At 44.5% G+C, this 19,629-nt stretch overlaps 1 protein-coding gene across 1 annotated transcript; it reads right to left on the bottom strand.

Moving 5' to 3' along the window:
* Positions 1-5,519: 5,519 nt before the first annotated feature.
* Positions 5,520-18,735, bottom strand: LOC114801021 (immunoglobulin-like and fibronectin type III domain-containing protein 1). The gene is given in 25 exon segments (XM_028998966.1): positions 5,520-5,524; positions 5,728-6,054; positions 6,515-6,811; positions 6,896-7,088; positions 7,658-7,743; positions 7,825-8,133; positions 8,395-8,523; positions 8,612-8,791; positions 9,218-9,514; positions 9,591-9,884; positions 9,991-10,038; positions 10,041-10,131; positions 10,361-10,485; positions 10,746-11,207; positions 11,540-11,812; positions 11,898-12,060; positions 12,226-12,339; positions 12,426-12,609; positions 12,697-12,742; positions 12,835-12,876; positions 14,126-14,225; positions 14,316-14,455; positions 14,525-14,647; positions 14,826-14,899; positions 18,642-18,735. Coding segments are annotated over 24 exon segments (4,068 nt in total). The 5' UTR covers positions 14,866-14,899; positions 18,642-18,735.
* Between the last annotated feature and the right edge of the window lie 894 nt (positions 18,736-19,629).

The raw sequence follows: 19,629 nt of genomic DNA, 5'->3' as shown, positions 1-19,629 counted from the left end.
ACAGCAGCACAGCACACGGTGCACACAGTGAAATTTGTCCTCTGCATTTAACCCATCACCCTGAGTGAGCAGTGGGCAGCCATGACAGGCGCCCGGGGAGCCCCATAATGTGAGAGTGAGAGCAGAGGATAGTATGCATGTTTGTGTATGAAAATATTTGATTCATGATTCATGATTTGGTCATGAGTGTTGGTGCTGTTTTACTGATACTTTGTTCCAGCGACAGACCCTCATTTATCAGGTCAGGGTGGTTTATTCTAAAAACAGTGGTCGATCATTCATGCAGGAAAAGCAGTAATGAGAGGCTTTAACACTGGATGGTTTACTTAATTACACACTTCATTAAATGATGACGATGAGTGAGTGGCAGTAATGAGACGTTGCATCTTGTCTGGGATTTGAAAGCATCATAAGCATCATAAGAATTGCCTGACACAGCGAAGGCCATAAGTTAAGGTTCATTATTTCGATGATTAAGGTCCATTTGTTAAGAAACTAGCTCAGAATTGGACTGGTCCCATTTCCTTTGGTGTGAGGAGCTTTGAGCAGGCAGCATTAGGAGAAATCAGTGTGACCCAGGAGCTCCACACCTTCCTCCTGTAGGCGGCCTGATCAGAGGCCTGTTTACCCAAAAATGTGGACTGAAACCTCAGCACTTCTGGAAATGAACAGAGCCACAGCAGCATGGGAGACCAGCCACATTTCTAAACCTGTTAAAGATCCTCTCATCTGGTGCAGATTCAGGCCCATCACTGTTCCAGGAAAGTCCATGGGAGGGAACATGGTTGAAATATAAAACATATATCAATAAGGAGATGGCCGTATGACTTGCTGATCAGTTGGCTCCGGCAATGGGCCAGTTCTGATTAGGGTATGGCCGGAATGAAAACACCACGCCTAGCAGAAGATGTTCTGACCAGTTGGTGCACCCTTCAGATGAATGAATATGGAAGTATTTCTCATCGCTAAGAGAGCATCTTACCCTGATGTCCAGATGTCTGCTCTGGGGCCTTTATCGTCATCTTGATGGTTTTATCCTCTTCTTCGTCTGATCTATAAGAAAGTAAAAGTATCGTTTCCATTTTGGTTTTGGCCAATAACCACTGTTCCATCTATACATTGTAGACTTTGCTTATCTAACAAATGCATGCAAGTAAATGAGCCTATGTGTGTCAAATTATAACAAACGGAGGTTCAGGAAGTAATCCAGTCCAGATGGTCCCTAATTCTTATTGGTAGTATGGTTCTTGATCACTTTAGACTCCCCCTCTGCTGGTTGTGTATAACACAAACTTCACCAATGTCCCCTTTACTATAGTTCACCCATCAGAACGCTTAAATTCATGTGCATGCGGGTGTTGGTAGTGGCCATTTTCCTCTGCAGTAGGATGGCGTGTGTATGTTGGACAGGAGGAAGTTGGAAAGGGGGAGGACACACCCTACTTCCTCATTCTGGACGATTTAAACCCCCTCCAGTCAGTACGTGACATGCCCAGGTGTCCGTTTCCCTCCGCTCTCTACACCCCTAATGCTCCTTATATAGGGGATGTGAGTGGACATCCTGGAGATAGGGTGGAGATGGACTTCCATATTAGATAACAACAGGAAAATATAGCCCAGGATGGAATTGAACTTAATGAATTCAGTATTGGATCAAATGTAACATATAAATGTCAAATCAGTACATCCCTGTCACAAAGCAACACTGTTCAATTTCACTGATCAGATGATGTTCTCAGACCCCTCCTGCCGGTCCAGGGAGCGATTTGTCTGCCTGGGAATGTCACGCTGACACGGCCTGACTAATCGCTCGACCTGTTGAGGCCTCCACTAAATCTCTGGTGGGAAAGGAGAGGCGTTCTGGAGCTCCGCCAGTCCTGGTGATGCTTTGTAAGATAGATCTGTGGAGCTGTCGACGGCTCAGCGCAGCATATTTTTCATCTCATCAGTCACAATTGTCTTTACATTTTACTTATACATATACAACAAATCTGCGTACATGTAAAATTAAAATACTTTGCTTGGTTCTGCTGAATCTTGGCCTTCACAATCCAATAAAAGTAAAATCTAGCAGCATGTGCATGTCTTGTAATACACATGTCCGATATTCTTGGGTTCCTGGCATTTGGACGTGGCAGCAAGATACCTCGACACATGATAGGTCACATGGCACATAAAAACGATCACAAGTGTCGTGATGGCCCTGATGAGTCGGCGCAGATGTGCTGGCCATAACCTCCTCAGCTGGACCAGGAGCCATGTATTGTGTGGGTGTGGCATTTGAGACTCATTTAATGTCCGGATGATCGCGAAAGTAAATTTGGAATCGCCACCCTTCAGTGACATGACATCTGGTGGTGTGGCAGCAGGGGACAGCGTTTCTCACCCCCTGAGATCATCGAATTCATCCTCTGGACTGAAATTTATTTCATTTCCGCACAGGACATGGGATTTCATAAAGTTTTTCACCTTTGACGTGGGAGGTCATGAAACCTCTTTGTTCTTCTGAATGAACAATGAGGTTTGAGTTGGATTAATGTGAACTGGGATTTAGGGCTAAACCTACATCCCACTGATGTACAGAAGTCACATGGTCACATGCACTAAACCTGTCATACGTACATTATCACAGTAAATCAACAGTTATACCAGCAGCTGATCTACATCCTTACAAATTCAGACACAGGCCAGGCAGTAAACCATGATGAGTGCTGAATTAAATCAGACTTCACTTCCATTGTTCATTTCAGAATAAATTCTGCAAGGTCTGTGTGTGTGTGTGTGTGTGTGTGAATACACACACAGCTGCTCAGATGAAAATCAGTCTCTGTGTGTCACATGCAGTCCCCTCACTATTCAAACATCCTGACGCTTTTCATCTGCAGTTACTATTTTTGGGACAATTTTTTTATAAATCTTTTGCATCCTTGTCTGTATATAAGCCTTTACAACTATTCCTATATACACATTCATATATGAATTTCTTAAATGTTCATTTTTAGCAGTTTTTGCTGTTTTTATACAGATTAGGTCACAAACACACAGGTGTACGGAAACAGAAACAGAAGTCTTAAACGTAAAAAGTCTTAAACTTAAAAAGAAGTCTTAAACTTAAAATTCATATCTATAGGTGGAGATTGCAGATATGCGTGTGTGTACATATGTGTTTATGTGTTTATTCAGTTCCTCAATTGCTTTTCTTTTTGATACAGAATAAAATTTTAAATTTAAAGCAAATCAAATGGAAGTGAACATAAGTAATAAAGCAATCAATTGAGTACACAGATGCCGACACTAATAAATACATAGATTTCTAAACTTTATAAGCAAAAAAATCAAAGAGCATCAAGTGAATGATGGTTCACCCATCGACCAATGTCTTACCTTCAGCTGGGACACTCGCAGCTCCCTGCAGCTCAGGCTGATACTGAGACTCAGACTCCCAGATCCGGCACCTAATAAATCCTTCTAGGAATGGCAGCGAGGGCAAGGACCCCATCATCAGAGAGAGTCCGTGCCAGGTGGGTCTGCACCGCTTCATTTTTTGCCAGAAAGGGCAGTCCTGCGGTGGGATGGGGGTAGGGGCTGTCAGGAGGAGAAGATCTAGATAACTTTTCACACCTGTCAGTCATGTAAAACATGAGAAAAGTCAGGCTTCATAAACAATAGTAATAACACAGAGACAGCTAAATCTATCATGACATGTCACGTGAGTGAAATGCAGATGAAATGTGTTACTAACGGTGTAAAAGGTCGTCAGGGCATTTGTGGTTTCATTTAGGAGCGATTGGCCCAAGGTGACCCTATTTATTGGTGCATGTGAGAACTGCAGCACTGTATTTGCTCTATGACAAGGTGGAGATGAGCAGCACATCCAGCCATAATCCCTCCTTCACTGTCCAGACATAATAAGCCAGAGTGGTGCATTATGGGGGATGCTCCTCTCTCCTGTAGAACCTCCTGAGCAGACCAGTAAGGGTCCAGTGTGTGTGACCTGTCCCATTTCTGCATCACAGCATGTTGTAATAAAACGTCCATGAGGAACACGACTCATCTTTTATAAACTGGCGCCACGTGCCGCCAAAGGCCCTGCGCATTTGCTGCATATGGTCACGCTTGTGACCTGTGACTTTACAGGGACCCTGTTATGGGAGACAGCCGAGTATTTTTGGCAGTCAGTAAAGCAGGTATGAGAAAATGTGAGCGTGCAAGGAGCGTGACGTCCTTGCTGTCTGGACAAAGCCTTTTCATGTCCCTTGCAGAACAATGTGTGCAATGTTCCTCAGCTAAATGCGTGTAAATTCATATAACCAGTAAACATTCGGCTGAACCAGCCAGGCCAAGCGTCCCGATCTCCTGGACACCAGTCTGTTCCAACGTCATGTTTCCATAAGGATGTAGAAGAACCCTGGACCAGCCAAATCAAGCTTCCTGGCTCCTGGACCTCAATTAGCACCCATTAGATTTTTCTATCAGTAGAAGAACCCTCTTTTCATTTAAAGAATCCCAAAGGAACCAAATACAAAAATCAATAATTGAGAGGAAGGTTGTTGTGCAAGAGATAACTGTAGCTTTCTCAGCAGAGTCATGTTCTTCCTACTCTTCAAGTGAATAAATGGTCTTTGATTTTAGATTTTTTTATATATTTAAACCTTATGAAAAAATACATCTAATTTATGAAACCACTCTCATGTCATTTAGCTTCAGAATGATTTACGGTGTCAGATCCACATGGTCCCACTTTTCAGTTTTACTGCCGGCCATATTGTGGGTTATTCATGGAAGGTTATAAACTGGGGTCACTCAAGGCCAAACGTTCAGGCATCTCCTCCCAGTGTCCCACAGGTCACCAGTACTGATCCCCACCAGTGCTGCAGCGAACAGTCTTCCCAGTCACAGTTTTACTGAAAGTGCATTAGCGCTTTATGAGCAGGATAACGGGAGGCGATGACATTTACAGGGAAACTAAACCAAATAACATCTCACCTCTCACAGGCCCACACAACAGACAGCACTGCACAGACGACATGGGAATATTCAACAGGCATTTTCACGAGCCACATGCTACCGCCGCTTTCGAAGCAAGGTTAAAGCAAGTCACTATATAAAATGAAGAAATAAGATGGTAAAAATCAAGACACATCTGTAGTTAGCTGGAAAAGTTCTCAAACCTGTTAATAAAAAAAATTGTATCATATGGCACAAACATCAGAATTGTATTTTTAGGTTTACTGCGTCATTCAAATGGTGAAAAATCCATACCATCTAAAATTCAAACAAGGAGAATTCTGTGATTTAATTTTAATGAAACATGTATATTTTCTATTCAATTCAGGGTTCATACAGTTTCATGAACAATAATTGAAGAAGTGGTACATGATAATAATGAATTATATAAATACAAGAATTTGAAACTTATCTGGATTAAATGACAATCCCAAAACAACACAAAACCCACATTATATTAGTAAAGCTTTCAATTGAACTCTTTTGCTCTCAGTCTTGGCATCTTCATCAATTCACTCTGAAAGAGGAAGAGGGGGAGAGGAAAGAAGCAATTACACACCCTTCGAATTTTGGCAACAAATTATTTTTTTTACAGAAATAATATGAGAGATTCACAGAGAGAAGTGTGAACCCATCCCAGCACACCCCAGAATTCCACCTTTTCCATACCTTTTTCCATACAGAATTGATTTCATAGATAGATCATGTGTGCGTGTTTACCTCGGACTGTCAGTGTGGTGGAGCACTCGGCTCGACCCAGCGGACTCTCAGCCACCACTTTGTATTCTCCCGTGTCTTTGGGTCCCACTCTGAGGATGAGGAGGGAGCAGACGCCGCAGGTGTTGGAGATGTAGTAGTTGGTGTTGGTGTTGAGGCTGACGTTGTCACGGTACCATGTGATGTGGGGGGCAGGGTCACCCTTCACGGCGCAGCTCATGTAGCACTCGTAGCCTGGAGGGTTGCTGTGTTTCTTCAGGGGGAGGAGGAAGGACGGTGCTGCCTCGAATTTGCAGTTTTTGGACTCGGGCAGGGTCAATATGAACTTTTCTGGGGGAGGGACAAGTATTTTTTTATTATTTTTTTAATTTCCTAAAATATGATATTAAATTTACTATTCTGCATTACTGAAATGCAGAAAAATGTACATAAACCGATATATTGTAAGTACCTAAGATGCTAAAAATGATCCACTGACTTGCTATTAGAAAGTGAAGTGATTGTCATTGTGAAACACAGCACACGTTGACACAACGAAATGTGTCCTCTGCATTTAACCCATCACCCTTGGTGAGCAGTGGGCAGCCATGACAGGCGCCCGGGGAGCAGCGTGTGGGGACGATGCTTTGCTCAGTGGCACCTTGGCGGATCGGGATTCGAACCGGCAACCTTCTGATTACGAGTCTGCTTTCTTACCTGCTTAGCCAAACTCCTCTTATGAATATTAACAGGCTGTGAATTCAGTTGTTACTTTTTACTTTCCATGTCCAATCTGCAACACTGCACCCACCTTTCTTGCAGACCACCTCCCATTTGTTGGACTCGGTGGGCTCAGAGACGCCCATGTCGTTCTTGGCGTAGACCCGGAAGAGGAACTCTCTCCCCGGCAGGATGTTGGCGACCGTAAACTTGTTGTTGTAGAGGTGGTCAGCGACGGTGCGCCAGGTTTGTTTCACCGAGTCTCGCTTGGCCACCATGTAGTGGAGCCGGTCGTCCCGCTTCTCGTCAGGAGAGGGAGTCCAGGACAGGGTCACCGTCCCGGGGACGTTCTGCTCCAGCTCCACTGGGCCGGGGGGCTTGGGGTCATCTAGGGTTAAGAAGATCGATGCTGTCTACACTGCCAGAGTGGTTGTAATGGCACTAATGATAAATACTATCCTGCAGAAGTTACCTGTGACTCTGATCTCGATGCTGCAGGTCTCCTGGCCAACCAGATTGCTGACAACAATGGAGTAAACCCCAGTGTCTAAGCGCTCAGACGAAGGGATCAGAAGCTGGGAAGATCCCTCCGTGTTGCTAATGGTGACTCTTTTGGACACAGCCATCCCGTCCTTCAGCCACGTTATCGTGGGTAATGGCGAGGCCTGTCACACGACACAAACTGTCACTTTCATCAGAAACAGACTTCAGCAGGACGTCAAGGAAAAAAAACTTGGGTTGGGCTGTTGTTTTTTTAGGTGAAGTGGAAACAGAAGTAGTGGAGTCAGAGGATCTAATGCAGATGCTGTGATAGAGAGAATTCTTTTCTGGCCAATCTCCTGTCCTATCCAATATGGCCGTGTGCATCATCTGAAGAGTTCATTAGCTGATGGGGGGGTACGTGGTCTGTCTGTGGAACGCGATTCATTAGAGTTTTAACGAAGCCCTGCAGCCTCCACCGCAGGATTCATGTCTTTTAATATTAACTTTGACTGCAGATCTCAATTTTTTTCATGACCACTGGAGCACATGCTATTACTCTTAATAACACAGTGGCACACGGCTTTCTGCACCTTCTTTTCCAGACTTTACATTACTCTCCCCATCAGAGCATCACTGCCACTGTTCCTTTTTTGCTAATTTTGTTAATTAACATCCTAAAAATTGACGCAGAGTGCGAGCTCCACAATATTGGCAACTGCGTGTAATTAATCTCTGTTTTAAAGCACCATACCACAAAGTTGATGTTGACTCTCGCTGAGTTTCCAGCTCTGATCACCAGGAAGGTCTTCAGTTTGCGGTCGGTGAAATTCGGCCTCACTGGGTAGAAAATGTCACCAATCAGTGGGGCAGCAGGAACTTGTGTCCATGTGTGAGTTTGGGGGTCACCTTTCTACCCACCTGGAGGAGGCATTGCAATGATGTAGTTGTCCAGATCTCTGGAGAGGCCTGGTCCGCCCTCGTTGATGGCGATCACTCTGACCCAGTACATGGCCATGGATTTCAAGCCCAGGATGGTGTAAGAGGTCATGGTGATGACGTTTAGGTTGCAGCGCTCCCATTCCAGACTTTCCGCTGGTCTGATCTCTACGCAATAGCCCTTGGCTTCGTCCTGTACACCCTTTTCCTCTTTTGGTTTTGTCCACCCCAAAGACAAGGAGGTGTAAGTGGAGTCAGTCACCTTCAGGTCAATGACCTTGCCAGGGGGCTCTAGAATATGAAAAAGGAGAAGAAAAGTGACTGCTGGGCAGAGACTGCTATTTTAACAGTTGTAAATTATTCAAGTAAGGCATGCTGATATTCATCTACCATAATTTTTACTACAAATTTTAGAACTGTTAGATTGTTAGATCAGTTATGGCTCAGTTTTACAAAAACAAATGGGTAATTTAGCAGAATTTTGATAAATCTTCCTGGGTGAAAAGTACTGACAGAATGAAAAAAATAATCATACGAAGTGTGTATTTATACTTTTTGGGTCTCTTGCAAACACAAATTCAGAAGGGGGACTTGGTTCTCCAGCACCAGAGAAGTTGATGGCCGAAACTCGAAATTCATACTCTATTCCCTCCACAACGTCCTTCACAGCAACCTGTTTTGCTGAAAATATCAGAGAAACAACAATCATTTCAAAGTTGTCCTGCAGAAGCATTTGCAAGAAAAAAGCAAAAAAAAAAAAATATTGAACCTTTAATGGGTTCTTCTGGAGGGTTTACCGGGCCCCACAGGTTACTTCCACGCTTGCGTTTCTCGAGGTTGTAGCCAACTATGTTTGTGCCACCAGTGTTGGCTGGAGGAGTCCATGACAGATTTATGCAGTCCTTGAAGGCACTGACTACTTTAGGCGCGGATGGAGGACCAGGATATGCTATAATACAGACAGACAATACATTGTGATAGAACTTAGTCAATCAGCATAGCTTCAAACAGAAAAGATGGTCCAAGGACAGAGCTCTGGGGAACCCCAGGCAATTGGTATTACTTTTTTACAGTAATACCAGAGGCCAGGACGCCTTTTATTGTAAAAAATACCCAAGATGCCCAGTGTTGTTGACCAAATGTCAGGGAGTGGGCAACATTAACAGTGGCATGATTAAACATGCTACTATTTTGCTGGCAAATGAAATGAATTAAGAAAATAAACACCTAATTTATACAAGATAATTAATATATTTCTTTATTAATAGGAATTATGTGACTATATTTGGGGGAGGGGGGCTATATTCACTGGATCAGATTTTTGCGGGGGTCATGAATCAAATCATGTCCCATAATCAGAAGTGAGGCTGGTTACCTTTAGTTCCAGCCTGGATGTCATCAGTTTCCATCACTTCGCTGGTGCCCTCTGCAGTAACTGCCCGAATGCGGTAGCAATACTTCCTTCCATGATCCACATCTGTGTCCTTGTAGTGGGGAATGCCGGGAATCATCCCAATTTTCTTCCAAGTGTTGCGTCCCAACTGCTGCCGCTCCAAGTTGTAGTTAATGATGGGAGAGCCTCCGTTGTCCTTTGGAGCTCTCCATTTGATCTCAACACAGTGCGAGGAGGCCTCAACGATTTCCACTGGATTCTGTGGAGGTGTGGGCTTGTCTGAAAAATATAGGGGTCTTTGTGAGCATATTTACGTTGTTCATGAATGATGAAATGAATGGCTTGGGCCACTAACCAAGGACAGTGAGTTTGGTTGTAGCCTCAATGGTCCCAAACACGTTTTTGATCTTGATTTTAATTTCCCCCGACTGTTTGCGGACACACTTTGTAAGGATCAGGCGACTCTGAGTCGAGGATTTCTCTATTCTGACATGGTTGTCGATAAGGACTTCCTCATCCTCATTGTACCACTGGATCTTCAGTGGCTCCTGACCTACAAAGCTCAGCTGGAAGGAAGCATTTTGACCAGTTTTTATTATAACAGGCTCAGAGAACTTTGCCAGGTCATCTGGATTAATCCTGGGTGGGTCTGCAACACAGAGAAGGACACTGAGTCTGGACCCCATTTATCAACATATGTAAAAAGACCACACTTGGACAAATCCCTGCAAAATAAATGAAGCATAATACAACACCTTCTACTGTCAACATAGCCTCAGTTTTACGTCCATCTGCCTCAAACGGTACTTTCCAGAATCTTCTTCCTTGCAATTCCTAATGACCAGCTTGTGAAAAGCTCCATCTCTGACAAGCGACACATCCTCTGAAGAGGATAACTGGCAAAATACAAATTTCTCAGTTAAAAGGTTTAAACAAAGGTTAAATTGCATCTGGAATTACGTTGGGAAAGAATTGAAGCCCAAGACTAATGCCAATGAAATCGTCTTTGTGAAACGAGTGAGATCATTTGCATGCATGTTGTTTCGTTCATCTTAAATGTAGAAATGCAATGCAGACATCATTCATACTCAGGTATCATGCTGTCCTTGATCTCTGTGCTTTTACCTCTTCTCCATCTTTGTACCAGACTCCATCAATGTTCTCTTTGCTCAGCTTGCAGATCAGCTCCGCTGTACAGCCTATGATGGCTTTGACATCCTCCAGACCGCGGGTGAAGTGAACCCCAGGATCTGGTGAACACAGTAACACACTGGACTGAAAGAACATAAGTCCCCTCTAGAGCCTCCAGTTTTAACGTCTTCATATCAACTGACACTCTCCTGAGGTTAGGAAGTAATAAACAGTTACATTTTTCTTTTTTATCCTCAGGGAAAAACGACATGGAGTTATTACTGCATTTGAGCCGTACGAAATTAAATGAGAAATTCATAAGGCCCACAGGTCAAAGAGAACTTTAATTTTTTTCTGATTTATATATGTGAGAGCTCACCAATGACAGTGTCGGGTACCAGCGGGCCGTTCCTGACCCTCTTTTTCTTTTCCCCTTCTTGGACATCTGCTGTTGTCTCCTCCTCAAGCTCCGGTACTGATATGTCTTCCCCAGCATCTCCATCCCCACATTCTTTAATCTCCTGCTTGGTTTCCACCACCGCCTGCTTGACCTCAGGCTCCGCCTGCAGGTCCTTTGGGGCTGAAGCTGGTTTAAGTTGCCTTGGCCTGACAGCATCCTGATTGGCTGTCACAGCCTCCGCCACAGCCTCCTCGCCATTTTCTGCCATGGCCGCCTCCATCTCAGCTCGTTCCTGTCTCATTTTCTCCAGCATTTCCTCTCTCGCCTTCTGAATCTTGGCATTCTGCTCTGCTGCGATCTTCGCCAGGTCGGCTCCGCCTCCACCGGCCTGTGTGGTTTTGCGAGCTTTCTTCTTACCATGAGTGCTGGGGTCATTGTCAGCTGGTCAACCAATCAGAGCGTTACAAAGGAGAAGGAAGTAGCTGTTTAGAAATTTTTATTGGATTGTATGTTATCTCATCTAGTGCTTATTCTTCTCTACTTTTAATTCTTTTAATTGCCTATTTTTAAGATTCTCTTCAGCACTTTGGTCCTACGTGGTGTTTAATGTTCTACAGAACAATATGAAAATGCCAAAAACTATAATGTGCTTGTAGTCATTCTGAACATATGCTCCGAGCCAATTCCTGTCCTATAAACCATAAATCACCAGCACTGAGGAGAACATGGGCTGTAATTCAAATGAGCCACTGAAGACGCGGTGGTGGTCTCACCTTCCACCACGAGCCAGGCGTTGCAGGACTTGATCCCAACCACGGCAGTGTAGATGCCCTTGTCCAGCTGCAGGCAGTCCTTCACCACCAGCCTGTGGATGAGTTTGTCCTCAGACACCGTGATGTCATGCTTCTCGCCCTGCTGTAGTGGGACGTTCTTCCCCAGCCAAGTAATTTGCGGCATGGGGTTAGACAGCACACACTCGAACACGGCATCCTCTCGCTCTATGGCCTTCACTTCCTGGATTTTCACCAGAAAGTCCACACTGGGGACTGTGGGGAAAAAAGGGAAGTGCATTTATCTAACTTGCGAATGTCATTCTTAAATCTAGATGCAGTAAAATGTGGGCGGGCTCACTTTTGAAGTCTGTGGAGAAGACGTTAACCCCCTCGACGTCCACCTGGTAGAGTCCAGCATCCTCAGGATCGAGGTCCTTCACGGAAAACACAAACTTCCGGCCTATCTGCTTCAAGCTGTGCTTTTCACCCGTGTCCAATGTGAAAGGAATCATCTGCCCATTCTGTATGGAAGCGGGTTCCAAAAACCAGATATTTGAAATGTGACCACAAACCACTATTCAAGATGTCTAAGTGAACCCAGATCCACCAACACGCTCAGCAATTGTTTGGCTCACGAACATTAAATATAGGCCGAGAGCGTTTAGGGCAAATAAAGACTTCTGGACCTTGTAGAGAAAAATCCGTGAGTTCTGGTCTTTCAGCTCCATTTCAAACTCAAACTCGGCACATCCCGGCGTTTTAATTTCGATGGGCTTCAGGTTACTCAGGTGTTCAACGAACTGTGGGAGCAGAAAGGAGGAGAGACGGTTATTCTGGCAGGATCTCAGGTGCAAACATGCCATCCCCACGGAGGCCGAGTCCCCACCTGCGCCTGCTCCTCTTCTCTTTCCCTTTTCTTTTCATTCAGCTTCTTCAGCATCCAGCGGAAGTCGGTCACGCCGTACTCCGCGCAGATCCGCTCGTAGTCCTTCCTGTCGGCGCTAAGCAGGAGCTCCCAGAAGTGCTCGTCGGGCTCCCCAGGAAGCCGATCCTCCTTCTGCCGCTCACCCCTTCATGGAAGACAGTGTTCCAAAAAAAAAAAAAGGTGAAGATGAAGATGAAAAAAAAAATCCACATCCTTCATCAGTCTCACTCACCGCGTTTTCAGGAGGTTTTTGAAATCGGCCACGTTCTCTCGGATTGCTGGAAGTTTTCAGACAACTTCAGAATTCACCAAACTGCCATTTGTCAGCGATAAATCATCTTCACAATGTACAGCAATAAAGTTTCCTTACCAGTCCTAGACTCTTGCAGTGCCTTGCCCTTCTTGAATCCAACTAAAAAAACACAATTATCTCAATTTTTTGGAAACAAAAATGCATGAAAATCAACATTTCACAGCAACAACAACAACATGTATTTCTTATAAAGCCCATAACCACATACAGTATGTCTCAATGGGCTTTGACAGGCCCTGCAGCTGAGGGGTCCCACACTTGACCCTTCTAGAGGGTAGACTGAGTGTGCAGTTTGTGTCAGTGCAGGGTTGTTAATGAAAAAATATGTAAAAGGATGGGTAAAAAAAAACAACATAATGTAAAAAACCAACATAGATAAATTAAGATTTATCATTTTAGAACTGTGCTGGAAATTCTGCAATATTACTGAAGCAATATTGATGGATGGAAACCAAAAGGTGACAGTAACGGAAAATGTATATGCTCTTATGATCTAGTTGAAACTTTGCTCTTAATGGTAAAACCTTTTTTCCTTTCCTCTGCACCATTGTCCTTCTGTTGAAATTTTTTTTTTCTATTTCCACTACAGTGACATTCTTGGGTGAAATAGAGATACATAACACATGTCTACTGACAAAAGGGATATGAATACATTTTTGATCATTTTAGATTTCTTAAACGAAAACCAAAATGGTGCTTGTGACTATTAAAAAAAAATCTCCTGTAAAGTTGACATAACCTTTTCCATATGGTTCTCACCCCTCAGCATTATAGTTTCATTACTGTGTAATATAAAGTCTTTGGGCCACTCCACACTCTGAATATTAATTTCATTTTTATTCATTTTAATTTGTCATGGCTGAATAAAAAATGGCTGAGAAAACTGGGGAGTGGTAATTAACACTGGCACACGCTTCTCCCACAGGAAGTTCCTCTTCCGCAAAAAAAAGGCAATCTGTGCTTCATTGCTTTTTCGCAAGGACCCAATAAACGGAAATTGAACTGTGAGAACTGAATTTGAGTTTGGAGAACCAAATTCGCATCACATTTTTAGGGATGTAAAAAAGCAGTTTCAATTTCACTGAAACTCAGATTCAGACAAATACATCCAGTTTGAACAATTAAAATTCGGATTGTGCAATTCAAAATCCGTTTGTGCAATTCGTATGAAAAATGCACAAATCTCAGCCCATAATTGTAATGCAGACTTAGGGCTGACTTCAAAAGTGTGAGTCAGTTTCCTTCCATGACTTAAGTAAAAACACATTTCCCGAGTAAAAAATGGACCTTTTCAAATCAGATTCACACAGTTAAACACAGTTAAACAGAGATGTGGTGCTTCGTTTACCTTCAATAATGTTAAGTGTCGCAGTAACAACAGCTTTTCCATACTCATTTTCTGCAAAGCACTTATAGGTGCCGGCCTGGTCCACCCCAACGTCTGGCATCTGTTAAGAAGGTCAGGACATTTGGACAAAGTTTAAGCTCCACCGTGGTCCTTCCATCAGAGCCTCCACATGCAGACATGCTCGATGTACCTGTAGTTGATATTCGCCTGAAATGGTTTCATAGATGATCTTGAATCGATCGCCATCTGAAAGATCACCTTTGCTTCTTGTCCAGGTCACATTGGGACTTGGGTTTCCGGTGACTATGGATCTGAAAATTGCAGTCTTGCCTGCGGGACATTGAAATTGCTGTAAGTTCTGCAACCCACAGAACCCTCACAGCCGGAAAAGCTCCTCACCCTCTTGAATTGTGAGAGCAATGGGTTTGCGTGTGAAATCCGGGGTGCTCATTCCTTGTGGAAGGTTCTCCACAAACTGGGTGATCATCACACCAGGAACTTTGGACCTCTTCTTGATGGCCACTGAGGAGAAATGGAAAAAAATCTGTTCATGAAGAAACCATGCTTTTTTATAGTTTGTGGAAATATTATGATTTAAAGAAGCAATGTGAAAGTTTCTCCTGCTGTTGTGTTTCTCCTGCTGAACAGAAATGCCGACCCCTCCCTCACAGAAGGTTTAATATAATTGCCTAGAACTCACATTTCCCGGCGGCAGCAGGGTTGTCGCTTTTCGAGGTCATCCTGGTGTCCTGATACAGGCTCTGGCAAGAAAAACTGTGGGAAATATGCATTATTTTAAAACAATTTATTGGTTTTGATCTGAAGATTAAACTAAAAAAAAAGGATAATATAAGATCTTCATGGTTAAAAATAAAGTTGCAGTGAAAGCTCTCCAAATATTACTCTGGTCTCTCACAACATTACAAGCGTTATTTGGAATTAATTAAATTAAATTGAGTCAGATATGGCATGCTTCGCCACTTGGCGCGGACCCCTGAGATGAACCAGGATGAATCACTAATGAACCAGAAGACCCAGGTTCAAACCCCACTTACTACATTGTGTCCCTGAGCAAGACACTTAATCCTGAGTGTCTCCAGGGGGGACTGTCCCTGTAACTGCTGATTGTAAGGCGCTCTGGATAAGGGCGTCTGATAAATGCCATTAATATAACATTTTGATTTGTTTATTAAATAATAACATTCATGTTCAGGAATATTTTATTTGAATTAAATTTTAGGCCCCTCCTGTAACTTGCCATAATAGATGGCTTTGAGATCTTTATAGGACTAAACGGTTTGTTAGAATGTATTTCATTTACATTTACGGCATTTATCAGACGCCCTTATCCAGAGCGACTTACAATCAGTAGTTACAGGGGACAGTCCCCCTGGAGCAATTTAGGGTTAAGTGTCTTGCTCAGGGACACAATGGTAGTAAGCGGGATTTGAACCTGGGTCTTCTGGTTCATAGCCGAGTCTTTATTTCATTCTGTCTATTTTTATATGTTGCTCTGAATCACTGCAGACCTACATTAATGAGTGTGTGCTTTTTAATGGCCGATGTATTGAGGGAATAATAATGTATTTGTGGGTGTTTTTATAAACAGCATGCATTAAAAGAGCCTGGTTAAAAATATAGTAGGGTGGCTGGCATTCCTAACAATTTTATGTACTGTCCTGGGGACATTCCTGCATTAGAAAATGTATGTAAAGGTCAAATTCTTCTAGAGCATTCCTGGACCTAAAATCCTTGATATTTTGAACTCCTATGGAGGCTGTTTTTTTAAGGCGCCTTTAATCTGCTCTTGTCTGTATTTGAAGTGCGCGTTGTACTATTGTGTAGTGTGTATTAGTGTTGTTTTCTTCAAACAAATTATAACGTGATGGAAATTTCTCCTGGCTGTCCTGTCCTCCTCCAGTGCTTGGATCCCCTCTGAGCACAGCTGCCACCAGGGATCCTAGCACTGGAGGACGAAAGGACAGTCTGGAGACATCAGAGGAGGCTGAGCCGGGGAAACACACCCATGGTTGCCAGCAACACCACAACAACTTCCACATGTCCAACCTGCAAGGGGACATGTGGGTCCAGGATAGGATTATACAGCCATTAGAGATTTCGCCGCTGAAGGACAGAAGTGGGCATCATCATTGCACTTGATGGACAGCCACAAGCAAGCATAATGAGATATATCATGTAATAATGTTGATGAATGTGGTTAACAAAATCAAAAGTGTACTAAAGAGTCTCTCCATTTTCTTATTTATGTTATTTACACGTGGGCTTATTCCTCTCGTTTAATCGCATTCTTATTATGCAGTATTTCTTTTTCCTGAATAATAAAAAAATACTTGTTGTGGTGGCCTAGCAGATGGCTGGGAGACAAAGACAAAGCGACCTTTAGACACAATTGCTTTACAATTGGAAAAGTGGAAAAGCAGAATGTGTGGTCGAAAAACACAAATGGATGTAGAATGGATGTAGTGCATAGAGTCTAGAGATTAAAACTGGTATAAAACAGTCATGGAGGATTCTGACTAAAATAAGACTAAAATGCTCAGACGTTTCGTCGACTGAAACTTGACTAGACTAAAACGAGTCTGGACGCGACTAAGACTGATAAAAAAACGAAATGACCGCTTGATGTAGAGACTAGAACTAAAACTAGAATTGGGACGGGCCGCCAAAACCATCAACAGTGTGTGTTTGTCCCTGGAAGACGCTGGACACACTTCTCCACTTCAGTGCTGGTGTGGACGCGTCAGCTTTCAGCAGCCGAGCGAAACTCCATCCGTCTTCAGGTAAACAGACTCCGCCGGAGCCTCTCGCCGCTGGACTCAGGCAATCTGATGACACCCTGCCGGCCCCGCTGAGCTCTTTATTCCAGTGTCCCCTTTTCTTATTTTACTTCCAATTTTCTGCACTTCATGTTCTGGCCGGTGGGCTGCAGCTGCTCGCGCTCTCGGGCCGAACTTGGCCACTCAGAAATGAAGGAATCCCTGTGATCTCACGGGGAACGTCTTCCTGTGTCTGCCATAGCTCACATGCCTCATAAAGCCATCAGTCACGGAGCGGCACATGGCAGGGAGGGCCGCTGACGCCTCTCACTTTCGCCCGGGATTTACGGCGAGGAGCCGCTCTGCGAACATTCAGTCCCGCCGCTGGCAACATCTCCGGTGGTGCTCTTCCAGTCCAGGCCACGAGCTTCAGTTTCACGAAGCTGATCCTCACGCAGTGTAACGTGCACACAACACACAAGGTCATATTTTGCCAGTGAATGTGTAATATTATTAATAATATTATTACACATTGTGGGTAACACACTCGCCTGTGAACCAGAAGACCCAGGTTCAAATCCCACTTACTACCATTATGTCCCTGAGCAAGACACTTAACCCTAAGTTGCTCCAGGGGGGGACTGTCCCTCTAAATACTGATTGTAAGTCGCTCTAGATAAGGACGTCTGATAAATGCTGTAAATGTAAAAATATAAATAAAATAGTAATGGCCCCCCTGCACTGGTCAAGTTCAGATAATGTCCTGCCACCTCGTCCAACGTTCCCTTCCTGCTGCAGAACTTCTTTGTCTTTCCAGGATTTTCATTTCTCGACCACCCTGTCCCACTCGGTTCCAACCGTCAGGGAGCATCAGGACCCATTTTATACTGTATTAAATAAAAGCGTCGTGGCACAGAACTTAAAAAGGCTTTTCACAGTGTGGGGTTCTGGTGCGGGGGACTGGCGAGGGCCCAGCGGGGCGGCCTGACAGCGGCCTGCGCTTGATTTATAAAGCAGCATGTGGTGCCGCTGTGTCCTGGCGCTCCTGGCGACTTTTAGGTCGTTTTCACACGTTCCCCCGTTACGACGTTCTCGCGCGGATCATTAAGCTCCAGGGAGAACCGTCCAAAAGTGAACTGCCGGCTCTGCACTTATTATTATTAGTTTCTCACCAGTTGGCCATGCTGGTAAAAGATAGCGTTGAGAGAAAAGTTCGTATTGCTAATTCGAGATGGTGGCAATTGCGAATTTGGTTAAAAATAGTGCATGCTAATAAAATGGCGCTAATATGTTGATTATTAATCTCTTTTCTGGGACACGTGCTGCTGTTTCAGGGATGAGGGGCAACAGCTGAAGTAGGACCCCAGGGATGATTTATTGCCGCCCCGATGACATTATTAGCTTATTAACGCCAGCAGGAACACATCTCTTAATGAGAAGCATGCAGTCGCCGAAACCTGACCGCCCCGCGGAGATGCGAAGCCCCCCCACCCCGGCAAGATGGACTCATTATTCCACCATTCACATCGCATGGGCGATTTCTGGTTCCAGTTCTAGATTTCGGCTCTAGCAGCGCCTGTAACATGAAGATGGTTTGGTTGTAAACAGCTTGCGGGCTTCTGAGAAGCCGAACATACGGCGATGGGTCTCAAGTTCGAGACTTTAATCCACGGCGGAATCTTGCAAAAATGTCACTTGGACCCATCGAATCCCTCAAGATGCCAAACTGAAGTCCCTACCTGCTGTGGGCTCCTGCTTTCTCTGGGGTGTCCTCTCCTTCGGGCAGGACAGGAGAAGCTGGTTTAAGATGCTCAGGGCTGGTGTGGCGGCCCCCGCAGCTGCTCAGGATTGACTTACCGTCAGGCGTTGCCCACCAAGTGTGAGGGGGTCCCTGACCACTCCCTAGCCAAATATGAGGCTCCCACAGAATAATTCCACCGGCCGCCGTCACACGGACGACGGAGCGAGGGGAGGCCGGAGCTCTCGAGATGACCCAGGACCTCGAGGTGAGCTTCTGTACTTTTTTTAATTGTACGATTACCGTCCTGCACCACGGATTTCAGCCTTTTTTAGATGGAAAATGCTTTAATTGTCCACGAACCGGGACAATCATTATTATTATTATTATTTTTTAAATATGGACAAACGCATCTCAGAGAGACATCACGCTCACTGGTTTGTGTTGGGCGGGGGAGGCAGTTAATGTTTGTTCCATTCGCCACCGATCGCCGGTTCTATCGACAACATAGTCAGTTTAATGGAATTGCGGTCCGTGCGCAGGCAGGGAACGTTGGGAACAGGGGACGTCTGGTTGTTGTTGCACTTTCACTCGTTTCTGTCCTGCAGCAGGACACGTTTATTTTAAGAAGCCCTGCGTGCGCACGGCCTGTACACTCGCACGTAGATCGTATGGCCACACTTGTTCTGCGAGGCGGCGGGTAAAGTGACCACTCCGGAGGGTAATAACTCTGTCAGGTATAGATTCATCACTTTGGGGGCCAGACCAAATACGGGCAAGTCGAGTTAGAGCCCATGACCACATGACAATGGCCGCATTTAAACCTGAAGCAGTGGGACGTCACTGGACACATGTGGAGCAGGGCTATTTTCAGTTTTTCGCCGTTCGCATCTGAGCTGCAAAAAATGTCTTCGCCAAAGTGTAATGCCAAGTCTTTGGGCCTCCCTACCGCCCGAGCTCAGTTCACTGTCACACTTTAAATCCACACT

This window comes from Denticeps clupeoides, chromosome 12 (genome assembly GCF_900700375.1).
Source record: "Denticeps clupeoides chromosome 12, fDenClu1.1, whole genome shotgun sequence".
NCBI classification, from domain to species: domain Eukaryota; kingdom Metazoa; phylum Chordata; class Actinopteri; order Clupeiformes; family Denticipitidae; genus Denticeps; species Denticeps clupeoides.
Note: the sequence above shows the minus strand (reverse complement) of the source record. Positions and strands in the feature narration are given on the sequence as shown.